The sequence below is a fragment of the Oryctolagus cuniculus genome, chromosome 2 (genome assembly GCF_964237555.1).
Source record: "Oryctolagus cuniculus chromosome 2, mOryCun1.1, whole genome shotgun sequence".
In the NCBI taxonomy this organism is placed as follows: domain Eukaryota; kingdom Metazoa; phylum Chordata; class Mammalia; order Lagomorpha; family Leporidae; genus Oryctolagus; species Oryctolagus cuniculus.
Genome location: NC_091433.1, coordinates 160,050,807 through 160,078,377, shown reverse-complemented (window position 1 = coordinate 160,078,377; position 27,571 = coordinate 160,050,807). Strand labels below are relative to the sequence as shown.

General features: G+C 48.5%; 1 protein-coding gene across 9 annotated transcripts in view; it reads left to right on the top strand.

Moving 5' to 3' along the window:
• MTA3 (metastasis associated 1 family member 3) overlaps positions 1 to 27,571 on the top strand; it is a 218,359-nt gene that overhangs the window by 29,929 nt on the left and 160,859 nt on the right. For 8 of the 9 annotated variants that reach the window (XR_011386670.1, XR_011386669.1, XM_070069203.1 and 5 more), the window contains exon 1: positions 25,336 to 27,262. The exons of the other annotated variant lie outside the window; for it this stretch is intronic. Coding sequence is in view for 6 of the 8 variants with exons in the window: in XM_070069203.1 (XP_069925304.1) it covers positions 27,235 to 27,262 (28 nt within the window). In the remaining 2 variants the exon portion in view is untranslated. Of the gene's footprint in view, positions 1 to 25,335; positions 27,263 to 27,571 lie in introns of those variants that run through there. 9 annotated transcript variants of the gene reach the window in all.

The following is a 27,571-nucleotide window of genomic DNA, read 5'->3' as shown; positions in this document are numbered from 1 at the left end:
GCCTGTGTATCCACCAGCATCTTTGGTTGCAAGTGCTCCAACTTGAACTAGCTCAAGCAAAAGAGGGGCTTTACTGGTTGCTATAACCAAACTTCACGACAGAGGCAGAATGAGAATCACTCAATAGCCACCTTCTCTCTGTATCTTCTGTGTCTCTCCTTCCTGCTACAGAGTAGCTGCTGCTGCTGCTTTTTTTTTTTTTTTTAAAGATTTATTTACTTGAGAGGCAGAGTTACAGAGAGGGAGAGACAGAGAGAGAAAGGTCTTCCATCTGCTGGTTCACTCCCCAAATGGCCACAACAGCTGGAGCTGCACCAATCTGAAGCCAGGAGCCAGGAGCTTCTTCCGGGTCTCCCATGTGGGTGCAGGGGCCCAAGCACTTGGGCCATCTTCTGCTTTCCCAGGGCATTAGCAGGGAGCTAGATTGGAAGTGGAGCAGCTGGGCTCAACTGGTGCCCATATAAGATACTGGTACCACAGGTGGAAGCTTAGCCTACTACACCACAGCGCTGGCCCCAGAGTAGCTTCTTCTGTTCCAACTTGAGCAACAGATCACTTTCAGAGCCTCTCATCTACCAACAGAAAGGAGACGCTCCTTCCTCCATCCCTCTGGTTGGAAATTTGAAAATCCCATTGGAGGGCTGTGATTGGTGCAGCATGCAGTACTGCCCTGTCCAATCACCAGTGCTTGAGGGAGCTGTAGGAACGTTGCAGGTGGACAAAATAATACCCATCATAGCCCATAGTGGGCATTAGCTGTGTGAGAGCAAAAATGATATATTTAGATTATTTCTCTTTTATAGTAAATATGTTATCCCAATTTGGTATTTGCCTATACTAGTGGCCATTCAAAGTACTCGCTTTATATGAGACACATGTGCCTGCCTATCAGCGCTCTCTCCTCAGTCACAATTGATTAGGTTACAGCTTTCGCTCAATCCTAGCCAGACCTGAGAATATACTCCAGCCTCTTGATAGGATTTAGGTATTTCCCAAGTCTTGCTGGTAATACCTATTCAAACCACTTCTCCCACTGAGACCCTTACCCAGATGACAACTGAGTTAGCAAAGGTCCCTTGGTGTACATAATAGAAACCTACTCAGACTAGTTTAGGCAAAAAGGAATAGACTGCCCTCTGTGTGTGTGTGTGTGTCTCCTCTTTCTGCAACTCTGCCTTAAAATAAAATAAAATAGGAATAGGGAGCCTATGGGTCCGAAAGTTAGCCTCTGGAGGGAAAGGTATCTAGAAAAGTTAGGCTATGGGGGTCCAAGGCAGCTGTCTCCTGCTCTTCCTGTGTGTGCTGGCGCTCTCTCCAGGACCCCGGGATGCTGCATGCTTCATTCTGCTTTCTCTGCAGTAGGACTTGTTCTGTGTTCTGGGACCTATAACAGCTGCCCCACTCCCACCACAATTCCAAAATGTCCCTGTACACCTAGATTAAGTACAAACACTTACCTGCCCCACCCCAGATTCTTGAATAACTGACCCACTTCCCCCATGCCAATCGGCTATGGTCGGGAGCAAGGTCCCAAATGATAAACATGGCCCTGTGGCATTGGAGCCCTGGGTGAGTTCTTAGATCCTGCAGCTCACAGGCTTTGTGTTATGTTAGAATCTTCCAGAGAATTTCCTGTTACAGATGGACAAATGCAAAGGGAATAGTGATACCCAACACCAAGGACAACTCTGTCCATTTCCTTCCTAGCAACTACGCAACCACTGGCTGTGGACAACCAAAGGACACCTGACCTTGAGCAGCCCGGTCTCTGATCAACACAGTGATATGTTTGGGTCTCCCAGGGAGCAGCAGCCCAAAGCATTCCAGGTCCATGTGATGAGAGTAGCAGCAGACAGCTTGATGATGAGGATATCAAGATTTCTTTCTTTTTTGTGGGAGGCAGGGCCCCTCTCCCACAACATGGCGCCGAGAGGAAGTACAAGAATGCGGAATTGAAAGTTACAGAACATGGCTGCTAGAAGTTGCAGGAGCTGATCCAACCTCTGATTGGAAAAGAACGGCGCGCTTAGCACGTGGACAGAGACCTGATTGGTGTGATGACTGCAGGAACGCCAGCAGGGCATGGATTGGTGGGAGAGGACTATAAAGGGGGGATAGAGACGGCACAGTTGGTTCGTTCGCTCCTTTTTTCTTCTCTTTACTTGCTCTTGCTTTACTGTAATAAAAACCCTACTGAAGGGGGATCAACAGCATCCGGTGTCGTTCATCCGGCCGCGGAGGAGCGACAATTTTTAAAGATATATTTATTTGAAAGTCAGAGTTAAGGGCCGGCGCCACAGCGAGGATGGCCCAGGTCCTTGGGCCCTGCACTCATGTGGGAGACCAGGAGAAGCACCTGGCTCCTGGCTTCGGATCAGCGCGGTGCGCCAGCTGCAGCACACTGGCCACAGTGGCCATTGAGGGGTGAACCAATGGAAAAGGAAGACCTTTCTCTCTGTCTCTCTCTCACTCACTATCCACTCTGCCTTTCCAAAAAAAAAAAGAAAAGAAAGAAAAGAGAAGAGAAGAGAGGAGAGGAGAGGAGAGGAGAAGAGAAGAGAGGAGAAAAGAAAAGGAAGTCAGAGTTAGGAGAGGCAGAGCGGAATCTCAGCTGGGGTCACGGCTCAATAGGCTAATCCTCTGCCCCAGGCGCCAGCACCCCGGGTTCTAGTGCGCGGTTGGGGCACTGGATTCTGTCCCAGTTGCTCCTCTTCCAGTCCAGCTCTCTGCTATGGCCCGGGAGTGCAGTGGAGGATGGCCCAAGTGCTTGGGTCCTGCACCCACATGGGAGACCAGGAGAAGCACCTGGCTCCTGGCTTTGGATCGGCGCAGCGCCGGCCATAGCGGCCAGGCCATTTGGGGGGTGAACCAATGGAAAGAAGACCTGTGTGTGTGTGTGTGTCTCTGCTCTCTCTCACTGTCTAATTCTGCCTGTCAAAAAAAAATTTTTTTTTGAATCTGCCCTCAAGTGTATTCTCGAGTGCATTAGCTAATGTCACGTGCCTTACATATTTGTAGCATTATAACCAGAAAAGATAAATGTGAGAAAATGCTAGGTTCTTATCCTATTCTACATTCTTTTCCCCTTTAGGTTCAGAACTTTTAAAAAGATTCGTAGATCTACATCATAGCTCTCCCCTCATAGCCCTTCCCTACAAGAAATGCCGAGCCAGAACCCCGCCTGCACTTCATCTCCTCCTCTCCATCCATCCCCTTTCTTCAACCCTGCAGCTGTGCCTTTTGATTGAGCACTTACATTCTGCACAATTGCAGTAGCTTCCACACCAACTTCCCTGCTTTTTCTCTCGCTGTGAGCCAGTACATTTTCCACGCTGGAGCCAAATGATCTCATTAAAAACAAGCCCATTGTTGCTCCCTACTTAAAAGCTGCCTAATCACCTATAAAGTAAAACCCAATCCTTTTTTTTTTTTTTTTTAAGGTCTATTGATTTATTTACTTGAAAGGCTGAGCATATCTCTCTCTCTCTCACACACACACACACACACAAACACACACACACATATCCTCCATCTGCTGGTTCAGTCCTCAAATGGCTGCAATGGGTAGGGCTGGTCCAGGTAGAAACCAGGAGCCAGGAACTCCATCCTGGTCTCTCAAATGGGTTAGCAAGGGCCCAAGCACTTGGACCATCATCCCCTGTCTTCCTAGGCACATTAGTAAGAAACTGGATTAGAAGCAGAGCAGCCAGGACTCAAACCAGCAATCCAATATGGGATGCTGGCTTCGCAAATTGTGGCTTGACTGTGCACAACGCTGGCCCCACTCATACCTTCTTAGTGATGAAGGCTCTTAAGATTTTCCAGCATTTGCTTTTAAAGCCTCATCTCCCATTAAGTCTGAGGCGTTATGCCTCACCTCCTCCTTATCCCCTATTAATGTCAATTTCTCAAGCATTTTCCTGCCTAGATGCCTGAAGATATATTCCAGGACAATGAACAAAATGTGATGTGCCATAATGGAGCTATGCAGAAGTGCCCTGGGAGCCCAGCCTGCTGCAGTAGGACCCAGGTGAAGTAAGGAGAGGGCGTTGGCAGACAGAGGTGGTGAGCATCACTGTGCTGTGGTTTAGCAGTCTCCGGAGCAGAGGAGGGAGGCTGAGAACAGGCGTCCTTCCGCCCTGCTAAATTGTAGAGGAGGCAGTGGAGCAAAATAGGGGAGTGGCCGCACGCAATTCGTAGGACAAAGAAATTCTTCTGGAGTGCAGAAGCCACTGCAGAAAACACAGGCTTTTTTTCAGTAATTCAGGAAAGCAAGGCTCTGGGCAAGAACTAGGGCAATGAAGGCGGTGCCTCAGGGATGGAGGTGAGATTGGGAGGCTTGCACATAGAATCCGTTGGCTGCAGTTAATAAAATGTGTGGTGTGTGGGTGTTTCAGGTCTGGAGGTGTCTCAAGGAGGGATCTGTGTTCTAATGTGTAAAATAAATGTATAATGCCTCCCTCCTTAGATAAAAATGTATAAAGTATCTTTCTAGCTTAGTGCTTGGCACCTAGCAAGTTTTCAAGGGGGCTTTGACTTCGCGTGGGGCAGGTGATCATCCTAGTGGCTCAGACAGCCTGGGGTGCCCAGGACCCAGGTCCTTAACTTGCCTTCAAGAAGGAATTCAGGAAGGAGTAGGAGAATAATGAATAGTGAGCAGCAAGCATTTCATGGACAAAGCAACATGCGCAAAGTGGGGCCCACACAGAGGGGACTGACCCCATCTCTGCTGTGTTTAACTTTATATGGGTCATTTAATGAAAGGGGAAATACATTCTACTAAGGGGGAGGAATATTCATGGGATTTCTGGAAAGTGGGTGTGGATTTTCTGGAATCTAGATACCACCCCCTTTCTTTATTTGGTCCCATGTTCCTTTCATGGCAGCTGCTGGGTGCGTCATTTAGCAGGCTAATGTATTACGGTTAGTGTACAATGTGCTAGGGGTCAATCTAGGTCTGTCTAGCCTGTCTCAACTCGTCCATGCAAGGGGTCCTTGTTTTTTGTTTTTGGGTTTTTTTTTTTTAAGAAATATTTATTTTTTTGAAAGTCAGAGTTATGGGATCGGGCAGGGTGGTGGATGGAGAGCAAGCCAGTGCTTCCGCTTGCTGGTTCGCTCCTCTAGATGGTTGCTTATGGAATGCTGGCATTGGTGTAGGCCTCAGCATTAGAGCCAGCTTAATCCTCTATGCCCAACTTCAGCCCCAGGGGGGTCCTTTTATTTTCAGAGCAAGGAACCAAATGTATACCCTATAAGTGTTTTGTAATATATTTATTTATTCAAAAGGCAGAGTTGAAATAGGCAGGCATAGAGGTTAAAATTGATTAGATTTGTGAGCTGGAAGACCACGCCTTTCGCCATGCCCCTCTGTGACCTGGCCACACCTGAGTACCCACCAGCCAATCAGGTTAATTAACCACTCCCCTTTAGAAATGGGTTAAAAACCTGGGACACAGTGTGTCCAGCCCTTCTCTTTTCCCTGGCCTCTTGCCAGGAGGGCTGGCTGTAGCCCTGCGCCTCCAGGGCACTTGGCCTTCCACCAGCCCTAGGCCTCTAGGCCTAGATGCTCCTCCACGTGACTGGTTCCTGGTGGTCGGTATGAACCCAGATTTACCTCTCTCTCTTAGATAAAGCTCTCACTCTCCTATGCACCTTTCACACTAAATAAAAGCCTAAAATGTACCATGCTGCCTTCTGTGCCGGTATTTAGAATTCTTCTCTAAATATTAGGCAAGAACCCTCTCAGGCTTTTTAATATTGGGGATTTATTAATAAGCATATGGTGATATCGTATGGCACCCCAAATTCTGGTAGCATATGTGGCATCCCAGATGGCGCTTCTGGGGAACTCTAAGGGGCCACATTTCTTTATAGCTTTTAGGGGGTCATTCCCGATATCATAGTGACAGAGCAAGACAGTAAGAGACAGAAAGGTCTCCCTTCCACTGATTCACTCCCCAGATGACTGCGACAGTCAGGCTGGGCCAGGCTGAGGCCAAGAGTCCACAACTCCATCCGGGTGTCCCGCATGGGTGGCAGGGGCCCAAACACTTGGTCCACCCCACCCCCGCCCCCGCTGGTTTGCCAGGTGCATTAGCCTGGTTGTGGATTGAAAGCAGAGCGGCTTAACCTACAACGGGGAGAGCCACAATGCCAACCCCCCTGTAGATTTTGAGATAGTCCTGTTAAAGTAGCTAGGTAGACAGGGGCCTGTGAGTGGCTGAAGGAAAATGGAAATTCCTGTGTGATGGAACTAGGAAGCAAGCCCTGGAAGCAAAAAAACTGCAACCTGAATGCTCATGAGGTTCTTTCCTGAGATGCCTGCCTAGTCTGCCAGGCGCACTGCCTTCATTATTTCCCCCTCCTAAACTTTGCTAACGTGCTTATCACTACTTTGTCTCACGTCTGAATTCTTCCTTGCACGAGGACAAGAACACCGGGCAATGGATTCCCTGCTAACAGCAGGAACTATCACCACCAGTTTCCTTGTCCTGACTTCTTAGTAACTTTGTAGGACACTTGTTGGGGCACCTGCTTGCCTTATCTGAACGCCTGGATTCGAGGCCAGACTCTGCTCCTGATTCCAGATTCTTGTGGCTGGGCCCCTGCCACCCACTTGGAAGACCAGCTTTGGCCCCCTGGCCAATGTGAGCACTTGGGGAGAACCAGTGAATGGCAGCTCTCTGTTGATCTCTCTTTGTCTCTCTGCCTGTCAAAGAAATTGGAAAAAAAAAAAATCTTCACACATCATGTCCAATAGGTTGCATGATACGATCCTCAGAAGTCTGAAATACAAGAGTACTAATCTTAGAGATGTGAACACCGAGGTCCCAGGGCTTCAGATTGAGATTCCAGACCAGGCCTTCTGACCTGAGGCCTCAGAGCTGTACCAAGCACCAGCACTATTGATTCTTCACATCCATTTTTAAAAAATGAAAGTAGCCTCTAGCATGTTGGATTTGAGTCCTGTCTGCTCCATTTCAGATCTGATTTCTATTGTGCCCCTCAGAGGCAGCAGGGAATGGCTCCAGTACTTGGGTCACTGCCACCCCGTGGGAGACCCGGATTGACTTCCAGGCTCTGGCTTCAGCTTAGCCCAACCCCGGCTGTTGCAGGCATCTGGGTAGTGAATTAGCATATGGAAGATCTCCTAGTGTCTCCCTCTCTGTCTCTCTACCTTTCAACTAAAATGAAAATAAACAAGCATTTAAAGAAAAAGAAGCTTCCTTGAGCCATTCTTGAGGGCTACTGGCTGATCCGGGAATTCACTCCTTAGATAACCTGGTGGGGGAGGGAGGGAGAGAGTGAGGAGGACCTCCCAGTTTTAATAAAAACCATTAGCTTCAGCTAATAGCAATAAGAATGGAGGCGCCTGGTGATTGTGAGCACTTACATTGTAAATGGAAAACAGGAGGGCACCTTGGATTTCTCCATTGTTACATGCTAATGAAGTGGCTGGTCTCAAACAAAGGCCGCAGGGGAAATTAGCTGAGGGTGTGGCTTGGCCCCATACTGGGTGAGAAGCCTGTGTGGGATGCTGGATGTCTTGGGCTGGGGATTAGGGTGTCCTCCAGTGCCCTACTTGGCTTTGTGACCTGCCTTTCCCTGAGCTGTTTACTTCAGAAAAATGTGCCTAGTTAAAACCTGAGGTGGCTGCCCCCTGCTATCCAACCTAAAGAGCGCATTTAGTCATCTTTTGTCCTACTCAGATCAAAAAGAATTGCAAATTACTTATAGGTTCCTACAAACACTTTTTATATACTTTTCCTATTCTCTGTGTGTGTGTTCTTAACATTTATTTATTTGGGAGCTGACACTGTGGCATAGCGAGTTAAGCCGCCCCTGCAATGCCAGCATCCCATATGGGCACTAGTTTGAATCCCGGCTGCTCCACTTCCAATACAGCTCACTGCTAATGGCCTGGGAAAAGCAGCAGAACATGGCCCAAGTGCTTGGGCCCCTGCACCAACCTGGGAGACCTGGAAGAAGCTCCTTGTTTTTTATTTCGGTCTGACCCAACCTCGGCTGATGTGGGCATTTGGGGAGTGAACTAGCAGTTGAAGATGTCTGTCTCTCCCTCCCTCTCTTTGTAAATCTAAAAATTGTTAACTGTTATTTATTGAAAGGCTGAACAATGAGAGAGAAAGAGGGAGAGAGAGATCTTCCATCTTTTGGTTCAATCTCCAAATAGCCGTAACAGCCAAGTCTGGGCCAGGCTGAAGCCAGGAGCCAGGAACTCCATCCAGGTCTCTGAACTGGGTGGCAGGGGCCCTGGCACTTGGGCCATCTCCTGCTACTTTCCCAGGAACATGAATGGGAAGCTGGAGCAGAAGCAAAATAGCCAGGACTCAAAACAGTACTCTGATAAGAGACGCTGGAACTGCAAACCATGGCTTCATCTCCTGCACCACAACTCCAGCCAGCCCCACTTTTAGTCTATATTCATGTTGCAAGTCTTTTTTTTTTTTTTTTTTTTTTTTGGTAAAGATTTATTTATTTATTTGCAAGGCAGAGTTACAAAGAGGCAGAGGGAGAGAGAGAGCACTTCCATCCACTGGTTCACTCTAAATGGTCACAAAGGCTGAAACTCTGCCAGTCTGAAGCCTGGAGCCAGGAGCTTCTTCCAGGACTCCCACGTGGGTGCAGGGGCCCAAGGATTTAGCCATCATCTACTGCTTTCCCAGGCCATAGCAGAGAGCTGGATCAGAAATGGAGCAGGTTGGACTTGAACCAGTGCCCATATGGAATGTGGGCACTGCAGGGGGCACTTTACCACAGCACCAGCCCCTTTGTTGCAAGTCTTCATCAAGCATCCTGTGAATGGTGGTAACTTGATGGATCTCTGTCCTCAACGATTCTCATTTGGGTAGGAGATAGGACCTGTATGCACAGAAGGCAGAATGTGATCTGGGTGGGACATGTGGAGAAATAACTGTACAGTGTGGCAGAATGAGCCACATGTCACATGGATCCTGGGTCCTATTACAAGAGTGTATAGAGGTGGGAACAAAGCACTTACTTGAGGAAGCAGCCAGGGTGACCTGGAAATCTTCATAAGGATGTGATCTTTGAGCTGCTGGGGCTCCCTCTCCCCCTTCCCCGATGACTACAGTCAATGGAGGAACTTTATGGAATACAGATTCCCTTGTCCCTCCCCTATAGACATTTTGCAGGTCTGGGGTAGATGCTGAAGTTTTAGTAAGGAAAACTGCCCTGTGAGAGCCCGGCATAGAGGGTAAAGCTGCTGCCTGTGACGCCAGCATCCCACATAAACACTGGTTTGTGTCCCAGCTGCTCCACTTCTTTTTTTTTTTTTTTAAGCATACTTAATGTATGCTAAACTGATTTTCTGTATATAAAGAGAATCGAAAATGAATCTTGATGTGAATGGAAGGGGAGAGGGAGTGGGAGAGGGGAGGGTTGTGGGTGGGAGGGACGTTATGGGGGGGAAGCCATTGTAATCCATAAGCCGTACTTTGGAAATTTATATTCATTAAATAAAAGTTAAAAAAAAAAGATTTATTTATGGAGCTGGAGCTGTGGTATAATAGGTTAAACATCTACCTGCAGCTCTGTCATCCCACATGGGTGCCAGTTCAAGTCCCAACTGCTCCACTTCTGATCTAGTTCCCTGCTGATGGCCTAGGAAATCAGTAGAAGATGGCCCAAACGCTTGGGCTCTTGTATCAGTGTGGGAGACCCAGAAGATCCTGGCTCCCAGCTTTGGATCAGCTCAGCTGTGGCCATTGCGGCCATTTGGGTAGTGAACCAGAGGAGGGAAGACCTCTCTATCTTTCCCTCTCTCTGTCTGTAACTCTACCCCTCAAGTAAATAAACAAATCTTTTTTAAAAATTTACTTATTTGTGGCCGGCACCGCGGCTCAGTAGGCTAATCCTCCGCATTGCGGCGCCGGCACACCGGGTTCTAGTCCTGGTGGGGCGCCGGATTCTGTCCCGGTTGCCCCTCTTCCAGGCCAGCTCTTTGCTGTGTCCAGGGAGTGCAGTGGAGGATGGCCCAAGTGCTTGGGCCCTGCACCCCATGGGAGACCAGGAGAAGCACCTGGCTCCTGCCATCGGATCAGCGCGGTGTGCCGGCCACAGCGCGCTGGCTGCGGTGGCCATTGGAGGGTGAACCAACGGCAAAGGAAGACCTTTCTCTCTGTCTCTCTCTCTCTCTCACTGTCCACTCTGCCTGTCAAAAAATTTTAAAAAAAAATTTACTTTATTTGTTTGAAAGTTGGAGTTACAGAGAGAGGAGGAGACACAGAGAAAATGAGTTCTATCATCTGGTTCACTCCCCAAATGACCACAACAACCAGGGCTGGGCTAGGCTGAAACCAGGAGCCTGGAGCTTCATGGGTGCCAGGGACCCAGGGTTTTGGGCCATCCTTTGTGCTTTCCCAGGCACATTTAGCAGAGCTGGATCGGAAGTAGAACAGCTGGGACTCAAACTGGTGCCCATATGGGATGCTGGCATAACAGGCAGTCGCTTAGCGGCTGTGCCACAGCACCGACCCCGCTGCTTTACTTTTGATCCTGCTCCCTGTTAATGGCCTGGAAAGGCAGCTGAAGATGGCTCAGGTGCTTGGGCCTCTGCACCCACATGGGAGACTCTAAGTTCCCGGCTCTTGGCTTCAGCCTGGCTCAGCCCTGCTGTTGTGCCCACTTTAGGAGTGAACCAGCATATGGAACATCTTTCTGTCTCTCCTCTCTCTGTAACTCTGACTTTCAAGCAAATAAATAAATCTTAAACCAAAACAAAAATAAAAAAATACCCCATGGATTTGGTGCTCATCCAGGTTTGGATACCACTGGTATGAAGTACAGGGATAGAGACCAAAGCCAAATAACCTTTGGTATCATGATGGCATGATTAAGGCAAGATTGGTCTCATCTCACTTTGTATAATTTCTATGTGGACAGAGACAGTAAGCAAAGCAAGATTTATTGAAGTGAAAAGCCTTCTGTGGCAGCAGTCAGAGGGGGCTCCAAGGGAGGAGTTACCCAGAAAACTTGCCAGTGCTGGGTCTTTTATAGACAAAAGTAGCTACTTAGATTTAACCAATCGGGAGAAGCAGAATAACAGATAACAACCAATCAGAAGGCTAGGATAACAACCAGTCATAGAGCTGGGATGACAACCAATCAGAGGCAAGGACAAACCCATCAGAGGGCTAAAATTGTAATCCTATCTAGCCTGCTCAGGATAAAAATATCCAAGTGTTACTACTGGAAGCCTCTGGGAGGAGGCAGACATTTTGTCCACTCTTTTTTTTTTTTTATTTCAATATTTATTTTATTTATTTGAAAGGCAGAGTTACAAAGAGAGAGGGAGAGAAGAGGGAGAGATCTTCCATCCACTGGTTCAGTCCCCAGATGGCTGCAGGAGCTGGGCCAGGCCAAAGCCAGAAGCCAGGAGCTTCTTCCAGGTCTCCCACATGGGTACAGGGGCCCAACTACTCAGGCCATCTTTTGCTGCTTTCCCGGGTGCATTAGCAGGGAGCTGGATCAGAAGTGGATCAGCCCGTACTCCAACCGGCACCTTTATGGGATGCCAGCATTGCAGGCATTGGTTTAACTGCTTATAACACAATGCTGGCCCCACTTTGCCTCTTTTCTCATTCCAACAGGGACCTGACTTAACTACATATTAGTTAACTATTCCCTGTCTAACTCTTCACAGTATTACAGTAGAGTAGTGTGGTGGGCGTACCATTGCTCTGGGGAGGTATTATATAGATGTAGGGGCTCATCAGGAGAGCAGCGGGGGAGGGAGGACCAAGTTGTAGATATGTGGATACAGAGGCCCCTGCCAAGGAAAACTCATGGCTTGCTCAAAGAATCTGAAGCCCGGGCCCTACTTATAACGCCTATGATTCAGATGTTATCAAGCCCCGGTAGCTCTCCCTTAGCTTGCAGTTCTTCTATAAAGAATAACTCATTAAAGGAGTGGGTAGGTGTTGTGGCGCAGTGGGGTAAGCCACCTCGGGAGACACCTTTGCCCCATATCCCAACCCCTGGTTACAGTCTTGGCTGCTCCACTTGCAATCCAGCTTCTTTTTAATGCACATCCACCCACATGGGAGATCAAGATAGAATCCGGGCTCCTGCCTTCTGTCTTGCTCAGCCCTAGCTGTTGCCAATGTCTGGGGTGTCTATGTATCTATCATTCTGCCTTTAAAATAAACTTTAAAAAAAAAAAAAACAGGCTTATAGCCTGGGAAGCCGTGGAAGATGACCCAAGTGGTTTAGGCCGCTGCAGTCACGTGAGAGACTCGGAAGAGGCTCCTGGGTTGGGATTGGCACAGCTCCAGCCATTGTAGCCCTTTGGGGAGAGAACCAGCAAATGGAAGATGGAAGATCTTTCTCTCTGTCCCTCTCACTGTCTGGAACTCTAACTCTCAAATAAATAAATAAAATCTTAAAAAAAAAAAAAAAAAAACACCTCAATGAAGGGTCACAGGAACTTACAGGCCCCTGATCAAAGTCATACCCAGTTTACCCAGAGATCCTAGACAGACTGGAAGCTATCTTTGCCATTTCAAAAGAAACATGCTGCTCTGTGTCTTTGACCAATCAAAGGAAGGCCGCTGGCACTGTGGCCGACCAGAGACCCACACGTGAGTGATCATGCACTGCTCAAAGCCCACTTAGATATGTAAGAGCCAATGCCTTCAGTCCCTTTGGGAGTCTGGGAATTGAACTTCAGCTACCTAACTCCTGGCTCCGCACAACTGCAAACAAAACTACTTTCTTCCACCAACCTGGTGTCAGCAATTGGTTTGCTGAGCAGATCCAATTTCGGGCATTCTATAGCAATTCCTCGCCAGTTTTGAGGATGTTCTATAATAAGCCAATTTGGTGGAGAATAAGAGAGAAGAGGGCACATGAGACTGGGAAAAGGAAGTGGGGAAGAGCTGTAAAGGGTTAGGGTTGGATTTATACTTAGGAATCTGGGTCTGATGGTAGAGGTAATGAGGAACCAGTGAAGGGTCTTTATGCATGCATTACCTTAGAGAATGTAGATGGAAGTGACTTTCTCTCCAAAGCAGCCTTAGTTTTGGTTCACTTATTCAGTCAATGGGTATTTCTTCTATCTGCCAGTGGCTATTTTGGGCCTTGAGATGCCAGTAGTGAATACAACAAAACACCTGTCCTCAAAGAGCTTACATTTTAGGTAGAAAAAGAGATAAAAAGTGAAATATGTTAGATGGCGATATGTGTTACAGAGAACAATATAACAGGAAAAAGACAACATGGAATACTGGGGAGTTGGGCAAAAGTTCTAATTTTATTTTACTTTTCTTAATTAATTAAAGTATTGATTTGTGAGGTACATAGAGGAATCTCCCACTTGCTAGTTCACTCCCCAGATGCCCACAATAGGTAGGGCTGGGACAGCCAGACACTGGAAGCTAGGAACTCAATCCAGGTCTCCCACATGGGTGACAGGGACCCAACTACCTGAGCCATCTCCTGCTGCCTCCAGGGTCTGCAACAGAAGGAAGCTGGAAGCTGGAGGCAGAGCTGGGACACCAATGTGGGGCTTGAGTGTCCTAAACAGTGTGTTAACTTCTAGGCTAACTGCCTGCCCCAGAAGTTGCAATTAATTAGTACTAAGGTTGCACAGAGGAGGTGATCCTTGGGTTGTTAAGCAGGTGAGGTGGGAGTTGGGGGCTAAGCAGAGTGGTGTGTCCCGCATGTTCAGGAATGAGTGGGACCTGTTTGGCTGAGCTGCTGTGTGCTGGAAGGAGGAGGGGAGGGACCAACACAGAATTAAAGGTAGAGGTAAGAATCCATGGCTTCGGGCTTGTAGCCTATAGGGGTTTGTCTATTCCCTCCTTCCCTCTTCTGGAGAAGTTAATAAACAATTCAGGATACAAGTGAATGTGAGCTAGTCGACAGGTTTAAGACAGATAATACAGAAACTTGTCAGGGGGCATTGGGCACGGCGGTAAACATGGTGAACACACTGTCGAGACACCTGTGTCCCGTATCACAAGGCCTGGTTTAAGGCCCAGCTCCTCTGCTGCCAGTCCAGCTTCTTTCCACAGCAAATGAGAGGCAGCAGATGATGGTTCATGCCAGTCCTTGCTGCTCCACTTCAGATCCAGTTCCCTGCTAATGTGCCCGAGAAAGCAGTGAAAGATGGCCCAAGCGCTTGGCCTTCTGCACTCACATGGGAGACCCATATAGAGTTTCAGGCTACTGGTTTTGGCCTGGCCTAGCCCTGGGCATTCCTGCTATTTGGTGAAAGAACCAATGTATGGAAAATTCAAGCACCCCCCCCCCCAATTCTCTTTCTCTACCTCTCTGTCTCACCCTCTCTGTAACTCTGGCTTCCAAATAAATAAATAAATAAATAAATCTTGAAAAAAAAAAAAAAAAAAAAACCACTTCTACTTAGAGTATTGAAAAAGCTTTATTGGGGCTGGCGCTGTGGTATGGTGGGTAGAGCCACCGCCTGCAGTGCCGTCATCCCCTGTGGGCACTGGTTCGATTCCCAGCTGCTCCACTTCTGATTCAGCTCTCTGCTGAGGCCTGAGAAAGCAGTGGAAGATGGCCCAGGTCCTTGGGCCCCTGTAACCATGTGGCAGACCCGGAGGAGGCTCCTGGCTCCTGGCTTTGGATCAGCTCAGCTCTGGCCCTTACGGCCAATTGGGGAGTGAATCAATGGATGGAAGACCCCTCTCTCTCTCTGCCTCTCCTTCTCTCTCACTGTAACTCTGACTTTCAAATAAATAATAAATAAATAAATCTTAAAAAAAGAAAAGAAAAAGCTTTTCAAAATGGTATCTGGCGCAAAAAGAAAAAGGAAGGAAGGAAGGGAGGAAGGAAGGAAAAACGAACAACAAGCAAACAAAACAAAAACCAATGGGAGGGGGTGGCACAGTGCTGCAACAGATTAAAGCCCCAGCCTGCAGCGCCAACATACCCTATGGCACCAGGCTGTTTCATTTCCGATCCAGCTCCCTGCAGCAGAGGATGGCGCAAGACCTTGGGCCCCTGCACCCATGTGAGAGACCCGAAAGAAGCTCCTGGCTCCTGGCTTCAGATCAACTCAGCTCAGCTCAGCTGTTGCGGCCATTTGGGAAGTGAACCATCAGATGGAAGACCTCTCTTTCTCTGTGTCTCTACCTCTCTCTGTAACTCTGTCTTTCAAATAAATAAAATAAATCTTTTTAAAAAATGGTATCTGGCTTGCCTTCCACTGATTTGTCTCCTTTCTGCATCTGTGAGCTGTTTCTACAATACTTGTCATGTTCTTGCTTAAAATCCTTCGGTTCTCCCCGCCCCGCCTTTTGAATGAATAAATAAATATTAAAAAAAAAAAAAAAAAAAAAACCTTTGGTGGCTCCCTGTGGTCTCCACACAATAAAATTTCATCTTAGCCTGGAGTATGCAGACATTCATTCATGATCTGGAATCTACTTAGCTATATAGATAGGATTTTTTTATATAAGCTACCTAAAGTTAACTCCAGTGAAATAGTAGGAAAGAGAGTTATTTAGAAGAGAGGTGTGTGTCACGAACCCTGGGGCAGAATGAGGCTGAGGTATTGTGGTAGAGTGGTGTTATACTGCCACTTGTGACCCAGCATCCTGTATCCCATATCAGCGTGCTGATTCAAGTCTTGGCTGCTCCACTCTGATCCAGCTTCCTGCTAATGCACATACTGGGAGGCAGCAAATGATGGCTCAGGTACTCGGGTCTCTGAGAGTCTTGGATCAAGCTCCAGGCTCCTGACTTTGTTCTGTTGTAACCCATGTTGACGTAGACATTTGCAGAGTGATCCATCAGATGGAAGATCACCCTCTGGCTGGCTGGCTCTGCCTTACTGCCTTTCAAATAAATGAATAAATCCAGCCACAATTTTGCCCCTCTTTTATTGTTGGAGTTTCCCCTCTATATCATTCAGTTAATTTTTCTTTTTTTTCTTTTTCTTTTTCTTTTTTTTTTTTGACAGAGTGGACAGTGAGAGAGAGAGACAGAGAGAAAGGTCTTCCTTTGCCATTGGTTCACCCTCCAATGGCTGCCACGGCCGGCGTGCTGCAGCCGGCGCACTGCGCTGATCTGATGGCAGGAGCCAGGTACTTCTGGTCTCCCATGGGGTGCAGGGCCCAAGCACCTGGGCCATCCTCCACTGCACTCCCTGGCCACAGCAGAGAGCTGGCCTGGAAGAGGGGCAACTGGGACAGAATCCGGCGCCCCGACCGGGACTAGAACCTGGTGTGCCGGTGCCGCAAGGGGGAGGATTAGCCTAGTGAGCCGCGGCGCCGGCCATTCAGTTAATTTTTCAAAGATTTGGGCAATCTCATCTCTCAGATTTATGATGTTTAGTAACAGAGAGAAAGACAAAGACAGGGCCTACCCATCTACTGATTCACTCCTCAAATTTTTACATTGGCTGCAGCTGAACGAGGCCAAAGCTGGGAATCTGGAACCCAATCTGGGCCTGCCACAAGGGAGGCAGGAAGCCAAGTACTTGAGCCATCATCTGCTGTCTTTCAGGAGCATTCGTAGGAAGCTGAATCAGAAGCAGAGGCGCCAAGATTTGAACCCTACGAGATGGGGCCATCCCAAGAGGCCTCTTGGTTGCTGAACCAAATGGACCCCACAATGGGATTGCTGAAATGCCACATCCCCTGGTGGTTGTCAACATACAGGCCAGGTGGAAGGCACTGAAAATGCCTTCCGGTCCTTCCTACGGAGAATGGAACATAAGCAATAATCTTTAGTTTGCCCCTTGTCTTCTCATCACCCTCTCTCTTGTTGAGTTCAAAAATAAGTCTTGTAGAGAGGCTGGTGGCCCCTAGGATGTCAGTATTTTAGCCCATGGTCTATTGTCAGGTCTGCAGGTCCAAAAGCTTGATGTATTTGTGCCAGCCTAAGCCACGGGAGACTGTTGCATAAACAAAAATGTGAACTTAGTAATTATTCATTATTCTACATCTTAACTTAGATACAATTATAATCATCTTAACTCCCAATTTTCTTAAGGACCTATTGGGTTAGGCTAAAACTCTTTAGCCTGGCTCTACAAAATCTATTTTCTCCTACCACACTCTCATAACACAGAGTATAACCTACTCTCAGAGTGGGTCTGGTGTTAAGGTGCCCCCCTCCTACATCAGAGTATTTGACCTGAGCTCCCTTTCTGAGTTCAGTTTACTGTCAATGCAACACCTTGGAGGCAGTGGTGATGGCTCAAGTAATTGAGTTCTTGCCACCTGTGTGGGTGTGGGAGCTCTGGATTGCATCTTAAATCCTTGCTTCTGCCCTGGCCAGTCCCCATTGTTGGGAGTATTTGTGGAGTGAACCAGCGAATGGGAGCTGTCTCTGTCTCTACCTCTTTCCCTGTCTCTTTCTGCCTCTCAATTTATATTATATTTGTATATATGTATATATATATATACATATACATATATACACATATATACATATATATAAATTTAAGGTTATTTTAAAAAATCACCTTCTTTCATAGCATTTTCTGATTAACCCTGCCCCTAAGCAGAGCATATGAATTGCTCCTGGTTCTGGGCTACTATGGCCCCTATCTTAGTAGAGTAAAACTAGTCAGATACCCATGACTTCCTCTTCTATCGGATAGCAAACTCTTTGGAGTTCCAAAACCTCATTTTATCTATCAAGGTAACTCAGACAATGGCACTAAACACAAAAATCTCAATACATGTTGAACTGAATTGAACTTACACATTTGTATTTTCTGCAATTCTTTTCTTTTCTTCCTTAAGTCCTCATAAAAGTTAATTTGGGAAATGTCAGCCTGTCTCAGGTGTCCGTAGAGGAAAGGAGGAAAAGGGCACTTGTTCACACAGCGACAGAGAAAAAGCACATCCCTGGGGGCCAGAGAGGGACTGCTGCGTAGCAGTGCAAGTGCAGGACCCCACCTGGAGGAAAAACAGGTCACAGGAAAAGCTGGGCCCAATGACAACTGTGTCTTTCCACCTGGAAATTTCCTTTTGAGATCTCATTTGCTCAACCCTGGAGAACTGTGGATATTCTCAACAGAGGGTCCTGTTCTCTTACAGCCTCTCAGTGAAGGGGCTCCCCTTTGCTTGCCTGTAGTGGGTGGAAATCTGTTTGTTCACTGGGACCTGTCTCAGGTAGGGTGGAGAGAATCCAAACAAGAGAATTGGTTCATGGTTACCCAACATCCCACCACCTTCCTTCCAGTGATCAACAGATAAGTGTGATAAAGGCTGACAAAAGCAGTAGAACAGATCTTCTGAGGTCCCTGGGGAAAGTAAAAGGCGCCAGAGACATAAATTCAGCCTGACTTTGTTTGTTCTGGTGTCTCCCAGGCTCATTCCCACCCTGACTCTCTTATCTCCCCCCTCACAGACTCCTCCACCCTCCTCCCCTGCAAACCCTTTAGATCTGCTCCAGACTGGGAGCCCACCATGGAGGAGAGCCATAAACCAGGGGCCCCAGTCTTCCTTGGTGATCTAGATAATGTTTACCAAGTGGCAGCCTTAAAGTCATTTGTGGCATTTTCTTCCTAGCTGAAGAAAAATGGGTTTTGCCTCAATTCCTGATTCCTGTTTAAATATTTAGTTTCATCAGCACAGGCCCAAGTGCCTTTTCCATTTTCCCTGGTGCCTGGGAGCCATACTGACACCAACGTCATAAATAATGTATCAGATCCCAGCAACGTGCCACCGGCTGGGAGTCACTCCATACCGCAAGCAGATCTCCAGACTTACCCTCTGCACTGATGCCTCAGAGCAAGCTGGGCTGGGCTGGACAAGTTGGTCTTGGGCCCTAAAGACTTCAGCCTCAAAGCTACATTAGAGGGTGTCATGGTGACAAGCTAGTAAGCCCAGATTTGAGGGGTCTCTGAGGGAGAGTGAGATAGGTCTGTATTGGCAGGATTAGGAACAGCAAGGTTACAGTGTTCAGCCCTGCTTTTGGGGTTGCTCTGTGTTGGTGGGGAGACTTCAGGGCCACTTTGAAAAGCTCTGATGTGAGTGTGGAGAAGAGGAGGATACCAGACTCAGGGGCAGCCAAGTTCAATGGCAATGCAAGGAGACTTTGTGAAATGCTGGTGTTTTCTCTCCTGCCTCCAGAATTCTGACTCCTAAGATGTACTCCACCCTTCCAGATTTCACATTACCCAAAAAGCCTTGGGGGGAAAGTTGGGGCTGCCACGGGATGGACACTTTTTCTCCTCTTACATAAAGGAACCAATGATGGGATTTGGCTGGACAGGTCCTGCATGTCTTTTCCCAAAACCTCAAAAAGCCTGAACTGCCTCCAGGTGCCCTGACTTTGGAGCCAGCTCCTTAGTGCTGTGATCTGGGCAATTAAATGTAAAGCATCACTTTAGTTGCCACTAATGATATGGTCCTAGCCTCACTTTGTAAAAGCAACTCCTTTGGGTTAGCTCTGTAATATTCTCTCTTTTTCCTCCAAAATTTTGCAGAGATAAAAGGAGACATAAACAATGATTTATTTATCCAGGGGTTCAAAGTTTTGCTTTGAGCTCTCCAACATTTTTACTCTTTTTTGAAATCAAGAGTGCAAATAAACTTCTGTCTCATGGAAAGGGCGGCTGCTACAAACCTACAGATACAGATGAAAGGAGTGGATGAAAGGAGCAAATTCTAGTCTCCATCCTTCAGTCTGTTGGGGTTGGCAGGGGGGTGGGTCATGAGTCCCCACTAGCTATTCCTGGAGTCATCCACACCATAAACTGACTCTCTTAGGGCCAGACCCCTACTGACTCTTTTCTAGCTGCCCAGGACCTAGAGAATCTAAAACAACCAAAAGAAAGATGGCAGGCAGAGGAGCTGGTCTCTGATGGCCACCACTTGGCTGAATCCAGAAGTGGATATATTGCTCTGGTTTGTCATAGTCAGACTCCTCCTTTTTTTGCTTTGCTCTTGGGACTTCTAGGCTTCTGACTTTTCTCCTCTATCCCTTATTGCTCCTTTGGTCCCCCTCTGTGACTGCCCACCTCCCTACCATAGAAGCATGGATTGGCATATGAGTAGCCAGGGTGCTTTCTGCCAAGGGAACCCAACTAAAGCGTTAATTGGGCTATCACCATTTTGGTAATTCACTGCTGGTGATTGGAACGTGTGACATCACTCAGGTATGTTGAAGAACAAATGTTGGGATGCTTCCGGGGCTGCTTAGTCAAGGTGTGTAGCATCTAGGTATTCTTTTTGCTTATCATTAAGTCAACCATGTCAACTAGGAGGAGAGACAAATGAAGGCAAGATAAACTGAGCTGTTTCAAAAGGTTGAATAGGACTTAGATGAATGGTCATGGGTCTCCTTATTTCTCTGTGGGCTTCCCTTTTATTCTCTTATTCTATTTCTATGTCCCTTGGTCTCTGCATTTACTACTCTCAGTGTTTTCTGACTGAATTGATGTTTACTTAAAATTTCATGGTGGATACGATCTATATTCATTCTCTAGGGCTGCTAGAACAAACTACTGCGAGCGAGGTGGCTTCAAACAACAGAACAATTCTACAGGCCAGAACTTTGAGATCCAGGTGTCAGCTGGGCTGGTTCTTTCTGGAAGCTCTGAGAGCAATCCTTGGCATTCCTTGCTTACCCAATCTCTACCTCTCCCTTCAGCGCAGAGGACTTCTCCTTGTCTTCTGTCTTTGTAAGGACACTTGTCATTGGATTTAGGCCCTATCCTAATCCAGGATGATCTCATCTCCAGATTCTTAACTTAATTATACCTGCAAACACCCTAGTCCCATAGGTAGCACTGTTCAACTCAACACAGTCTTAGAGGCAAGAGGGTGTGGTAGGAGGGATTAGACTTGCTTTTCCCAGCTATGTGTCTTCCCTCTGCCTTCTGCTCCTTCCATCTTCCCTGGGAGGAAAGACTGAGGAGTATGGTAGAACTCAATGCTTGCTGGCCTGAGCAAGATGGTCAGCTCCGAGCATTCCCCCTTGGCTTCACCAACTGCCCCGGGCAGTGGATTGCGTGGTTTTGCCCATGCCCTGCCTGTTTGCACATTTGGAGCTGGACTCTGATCACCTGAATCTGACCTGCTAAACCAGTTTCCACCCAAATAGAAGAATGCAAGGAACCTGCTTCTTAGCCTGGGGCCAGGGTTTGGCTTTAGTCCTTAGACCAGACAGGCTGGGCTCTGGGCTGACGGTGACACAGGAGAGTGTATTTCCAGCTCAGATCTCACTCCTAGACTTCAGGCCTGTCCATCCAGCTGTTTTCTAGAGAGGAAACATCTACGTAGATATTTCCAAAGGTGTTTCAAACACTGCCTGTCCAGTACCAATCCTGTGTTTTTTCCTCCTCCCCCATCTTGCCTCTCTTTTAAATGCCGTATACTCACTGGTCTCTACTTAGCTTTTTCCACCCAAGCCTTGGTACCACACTTTCATTCCATGCCTCCCCAAGTCACCAGATCCTAAAGCTACCCCCTCTCAAATTCAAACTCACGTGCTTCTCTCACAGCCACTCCTCTTCCTAAGGCCAGAACATCAGTCCTTGTCACCACCCTCCCAAAAGATCTCTGGACACTTCACCCTTTGTAACCCTTTCTGTGCTGCAGTCTGAATCATTACTACAAATACTCCCTATTGTATTCCTTCAATACATCCATTACCCCTTGGGATTATATTTGCCGACCTCACAATCTGTACTGTCTTGCTATCTCTCACTCAAATCCATATCAAGTTAAAAAAGGGAAACATTAGGGTCAATTAAATGAAATATCTGGGGACTCATCCCTATTCCCATTACTATTTCCAGTCCCCTTTCCACTACCTATAGGTAATGTTGTTGCTAGGGAAGGAAATTTCTTGAGGATGCAATCAAATGGCTGACCTAATTCTCCTTTGTGGGCATGAGGAAACAATGGGATTGTAAAATGTATGCTTCCAAAAACCAGAGCTTTTTGAAATTGGTTTTGGATTTCAGGTTTTTTATTTTTTATTTTTACTTATTTTTGTTTTATTTGAAAGGCAGAGACTCACACACACACACATACACAGAGGCCTTTCATCAGCTGGTTCATTCTCCAAATGACCACAACAGCCAGGGTTGGGCCAGGCCACAGCCAGGAGCCCAGAACTCAATCTAGAGTTCCCATGTGGGTGGCAGCAACCCAAATACTTGAGCCATCAGCAGCTGCTTCTCGGGATGTGCATTAACAGGAACTTGGACTTGGAAGCAGAGCTAGGATTGGAACTCAGATACCCCAGTCTGGGATGTGGATGTCTTAAGCAGCTTTTCTTTTTCTTTTTTTTTAAAATTTTATTTATTTATTTGAGAGGTAGTGTTACAGACAGTGAGAGGAAGAGACAGAGAGAAAGGTCTTCCTTCTGTTGGTTCATTCCCCAAATGGCTGCAACGCCTGGAGCTGTGCCAATCCGAAGCCAGGAGCCAGGTGCTTCCTCCTGTTCTCCCACATGGGTGCAGGGGCCCAAGCACTTGGGCTATCTACTATTGCTTTCCCAGGCCACAGCGGAAAGAGCTTGATTGGAGGAGGGGTAGCCTAGACTAGAACCGGCACCCATATGGAATGCTGATGACACAGGTGGAGGATTAACCTACTATGCCATAGCGACGGCCCCTTTTTTTTTTCCTTTTTTAAAAAAAGATTTATTTACTTGAAAGGCAGAGCGACAGGGAGAGTGAAGAGAAATCTTCCATCCGCTAGTTCATTCCCCAACAACGGCTGGGACTGGGCCAGGTGGAAGCCAGGAGCCAGGAACTCCGTCTAGGTCTCCCATGTGGGTTCAGTTGCCCAAGCACCTGGTTACCTTCAGCTGTCTTCCCAGGTGTTACAAAGCATCTTAATGGCTGTACCAAATGCCCACCCCAATGTATTTCAGGCTTTTTAGCTCTGGGATCAATGGAGCGAAACCCATGACTGGAGAGGCTGTGAAACTCTTGACTCTGTTTTCCTTTCCCTTAGTGTCGCTCCCCGTCTTCATGGGGGAACGACACTAAACCCTGCCTAGGCTTCATATCCGTCCTAAGTTTCCTATCCGAGTCACGGCACCATTATGTCGCTCCCCCTCTTCGTGGAGGAACGACACAGGACCCTGCGCTGTTCTCTCGTCTGCTCGGCCCTCCCCGGGTTTGCTGCTGGTTCTTCCCGGGTTGGCTACTATCCCTTCCACCTCCGTGGAAGGGCAGTTCCCCCTGGCCACATTCCCCACTTCCGCAGGGGAGCGGCACACCGCCGGCCGGCTCTCTCGGGGGCTGCACAGGTGTTCCCTTAGATGTTCCCGGTGCATGCCGTCTCTCTCCTCCTTTATAGTCCTCCTCTGCCAATCCCAACTCGGCTGCCCACACGCCGAGTACGCTGCTCTCCAATCAGGAGCAAGTCCTACAGTTTATTGGTTGAACTGGAGGCAGCTGTGCGGAAGCTGTTTACTTCTCTCCCAGCGCCATATTGTGGGAGAGCAGATGCATAGAATAAGTCTTAATTCCAGTAACTCAGTCTAGTCCGGTTTGCTCCCCACACTTAGGAGCTCTCCTGCTTTGATTCTTGCTGTGATGCCTACCTTTCTCCTGTTACAAATTTGTCCACCTTTAAAACTCACGCCCCTCAAGGATATCTAAAACGGGCTGTTCTTTTCCAAAAAGAACTCTACTAAAAACCAAAATAAGTTAATAAATGGGGGGAAAAAAGAGAAATAGGTCATAGAAAACACAAATAAGATGCAGTTTCTAATCCAAAGGCTGGCTTCTGGTTGCAGATTAATAGTATTTTAGTCCCTCAGGCTCCTTTCCTGGGTTCAATATCACAAAGCTCCCAGAGGGTAGCTTACTTTGTTTTGACATGTAAGTTGAAACAAAAACCAACTCGATCTCATCCATAGTTTTGTTTTTCTTCTTCTTTTTTCTTCTCCTTCTAAGATTTATTTATTATAAAGTCAGAGTGGCAGAGAAAGAGGGGGAGACAAAGAGAGACACACAGAGAGATAGCTTTCATCCACTGGTTTATTCTCCAAATGGCCACAACAGCCAGGGTTGAGCCAGGCCCCAGACAGGAACCCAGAACTCCATTCACGTCTCCTATGTGGGTGCAAGGGTCCAAGTACTTGGGCCATTCTCTGCTGCCTTCCTAGGTACATTAGCAGGGAACTGGATCTGAAGCGAAGCAACTAGGACTCTGCCGATATTGGATGCTGGTGGTGTTGGCAGCTTAACCCGCTGTGCCACAATGCCAGGCCCTTATCTATAGCTTTTACACAGCATCCATTTCTTTTCAGCTAACTGGTGAGATTCTGGAGTCCAACACAGGGAATGTCCTGGGGTTTCAGATAATCCCTTCTATAAACAACTTCTTCTTCCTCTTCCTCCTCCTCTTCCACTTCCTCTTCCTCCTCCTCCTCTTCTTCTTTTTTTAAGATTTATTTATTTACTTGAGAGGCAGAGGCAGAGGGAGAGAGGTCTTCCATCTGCTGGTTCACTTTCACTCCCCAGATGGCTGCAATGGCCGGAGCTGAGCCAGGGACTTCTTCCCCATCTCCCATGTGGGTACAGGGACCCAAGGACTTAGCAGGCCATAGCAGAGAGCTGGATCGGAAGTGGAGCAGCCAGGACTTGAACTCGCACCCCTATGGGATGTTGGCACTGAAGTTGGCCGCTTTACCTGCTATACCACAGCACTAGTCCCCCTCCCCTCCCCCTCCCCTCCCCCCCTCCCCCTCCCCCCTCCCCCCTCTCCTTCCCCTCCCTACCTCCCCCCTCCCCTTTCCCCTCTCCCTCTTCTTCCCCTCTTCTCCTCCTCCCCTTCCTTCTTTTTAAAGACCCGGAGCTTCTTCTGGGTCTCCCACACTGGTGCAGGGGCCAAAATTCTACTGCTTTCCCAGACCATAGCAGAGAGCTGGATTGGAAGTAGAGCAGCTGGGTTTTGAACTGGCGCCCATATGGGATGCTGGCACTTCAGGCTAGGGCGTTAACCCGCTGCGCCCCAGCGCCGGCCCCCTGGCATTTTTTCTTTCAGATATTGAGAACCTAGAATGTAGAGGACACTGTGTAGGAGCTGGAGGAGTGGGAGACACTAAGAACAACAGAATCTGGAGGAAGGAAAGAGTTCCAGGTCCAGCCGCCATTTCCCCAGTCCCCCTGCCCCCCAACCTCACCCCACAGATCTCTGAGGCCTTTCATGGGGGGCTTCTGGATAAATTGTTCCTAAGGGGAGGAGGTGGGTGTGGATGTAGGGAGTTTTCTTGGCACCTTTCACCGGTTTGTTGTTGTTGTTACAGTCATCACAAACACCTGGCAAGGAGCACCGAGCTAGGGAAGTGAGACTGGCAGACAAGGAACCAGCAAAAACACAGACATGGGCATGAAGGCGGAAAAATCACTCATTTATTAAAAACATAACGTGAAGACACCCTAAAGCTTGTGGTCTGTGTCTTTGCAATTTATGGTTTCCAGGTGACTTTTTCCCTGGGAGAAAGGCTTTATGGTCCAGAGCTTCCTAGGTCGGCAGAAGCGGCTGAATTACAATCTCGATCACGCTGCCAGTTCACTGTATGACTCCAGGTGAATTATTCCACTTATTTGTGTCAGCTCAGAAACGGAGAGAGTGATGTCGGATATGTCACAATATATTTTTGGTGGTATCTCCAGTAAAAGGATTATGATAAACAACAGCCACGCCATGTGCATAGCAGAATACTTTTGCTTTCTTTGCTGGGTCACAAGAGCTGACAGGGCTCACAGTTGACACATGGCATAAAACCCCTGGGAATCTGAGGCTTTCTGGGGTTAAAAAGAAAGCGGAAGACACCTGCTATTTGCTTGGTGCTTTCTGCTCCGGTTTACAAAGCATTTTCAGATAGCATCACAACGGATCCTTACCACCTGTGAGGTGGAGTTAGTGTCCCCATTTCATAAAAGAGGAAACAGGTCACGGAGTCAACCAATGTAAGGCAGGCAAAGTTGTTCATTGTTGTATTATTCTCACTTTGCTTCAGCTGTCCAGATAATTATTTTTTCACTTCAACATCTTTTGATTAGGGGCCACGGCACAAGATAAGGCAAACACAGACTTTTCTGGGAACACCTCCTCTTCCAGCATAGGCCTCAAAGTCACAGTCAACAGCCACACAGCTGTACATCACCAGACACTCCCAACAACCCGCAACCATCAGGGATCATTGTTGTGTTTATTCTGCAACAAAGTCTGGGAGTAGTAGATTGGCTTGCCTAAAAAAAAGTATTTGTGTTCACTTGGGGGATGGCCAGCTAAGACTCAACTTTATCTTTTTGTTCCGAGGGTGCCAAGGATTTGAAAACAAGTTGTCCAGAGAATTAGCATGAGAAAATGACCATTTAAAAGGTTCAGGCACAGAACTAGTTAACTGTCCATCATCAACAACCTGACAGTCTGACAGTCTCTCCTCCTGGGAGGTGGTGTGGGGAACTGTAGGGCCCTTGGACGAAGGGCGCCGCTAAGTCTTTTTTTTTTTTTTTGCAATGGGGCCTAGTTACAGACAGGGTCTCAGGGTGTCCGGGAGTGGGTTCTGTTCAGCCTAGTTCTGGGGTGAATGATGACGTCCCCGCCATCGCAGTTAGGGCGCACTTGGACGGCAGCCAGTTTTTCCAGTCCTGGCCCAGCTGGGTCTCTGACTGGGAACGCCTGGGGTCTGTAACAACCTTCCCAGAGGAAGGTGCCCTGCTGCCTGCACTTATTTGTATCCAAGACTTTGCAGCGAAGCTTGCACTGGTGCTGCCTTGCTTAGGGTCGCACATGCTGGGGCTCCCCGGGGACAGAGCAGGGAAGGAGAACCTGTCTAGCGGTGGGCAGGTGACGGGTTACTCAGGGTGGGGCAGGAAGCGCTCCAGGGAGGCTCAGCCTCTGTTCCCACCCCAATCTCCAAGGGCCCCCAGCCCGCAGTTGCCAGTGCAGGCTTCTGCGTCGGCCAGGACTGGGGCCCTGGGGTCCTCCACTCGCAAGGCCCCTCAGCCTCCCTCCCTGTCCCCCGGTGCCCGCAACCCGCAGCGCTGGGGCCTCCCGGGGCCTCCCCCAGCGCGGCCCACTCGGTTTCGCTCGCCCTGCGCTGGGGGCGGACGCCAGCCCCCAGCCCTCGGCGTCCCCTCCCCTTCACTTCCCCCTCCCCCGTCCTCTCCCTTCCCCTCCCCCCCGTGGCGAGGCGGCGAGGAGGCGGCGGCGGCGGCGGCGGTCGAGGCTGAGGCGGCGGCGGCGGCGGCGGGCGGGGCTCGGCTTGGGCTCCGCGGGCGGGCGGGCGGACATGGCGGCCAACATGTACCGGGTCGGAGGTAGGAAGGCTCGGCCCGACCCGGCCCGTCTTGGGGGCGGGCTGCGGGAGTTGGGGGGTCGCGGCGAGCGCAAGCTAACCGCCGAGAGTCCTGGGCGCCCGGGCTGAGGGCGCAGGGAGGGGGGCACCGGGGCCCTCAGAGGGGCCGGGCTCCCCACCCCCACCCCTCCTCCTCCCCCCACGGTGGCCCGCAAGGGGCCGGGGACCAGCAGCACCCCCATACCCTGTCCAGGTTTTTAGGAACAGGCCTCTACTGGGGGCATGAATTACCAGGCGCCCCCCTCCATGGAACCCACATGGGGGCAGGGCC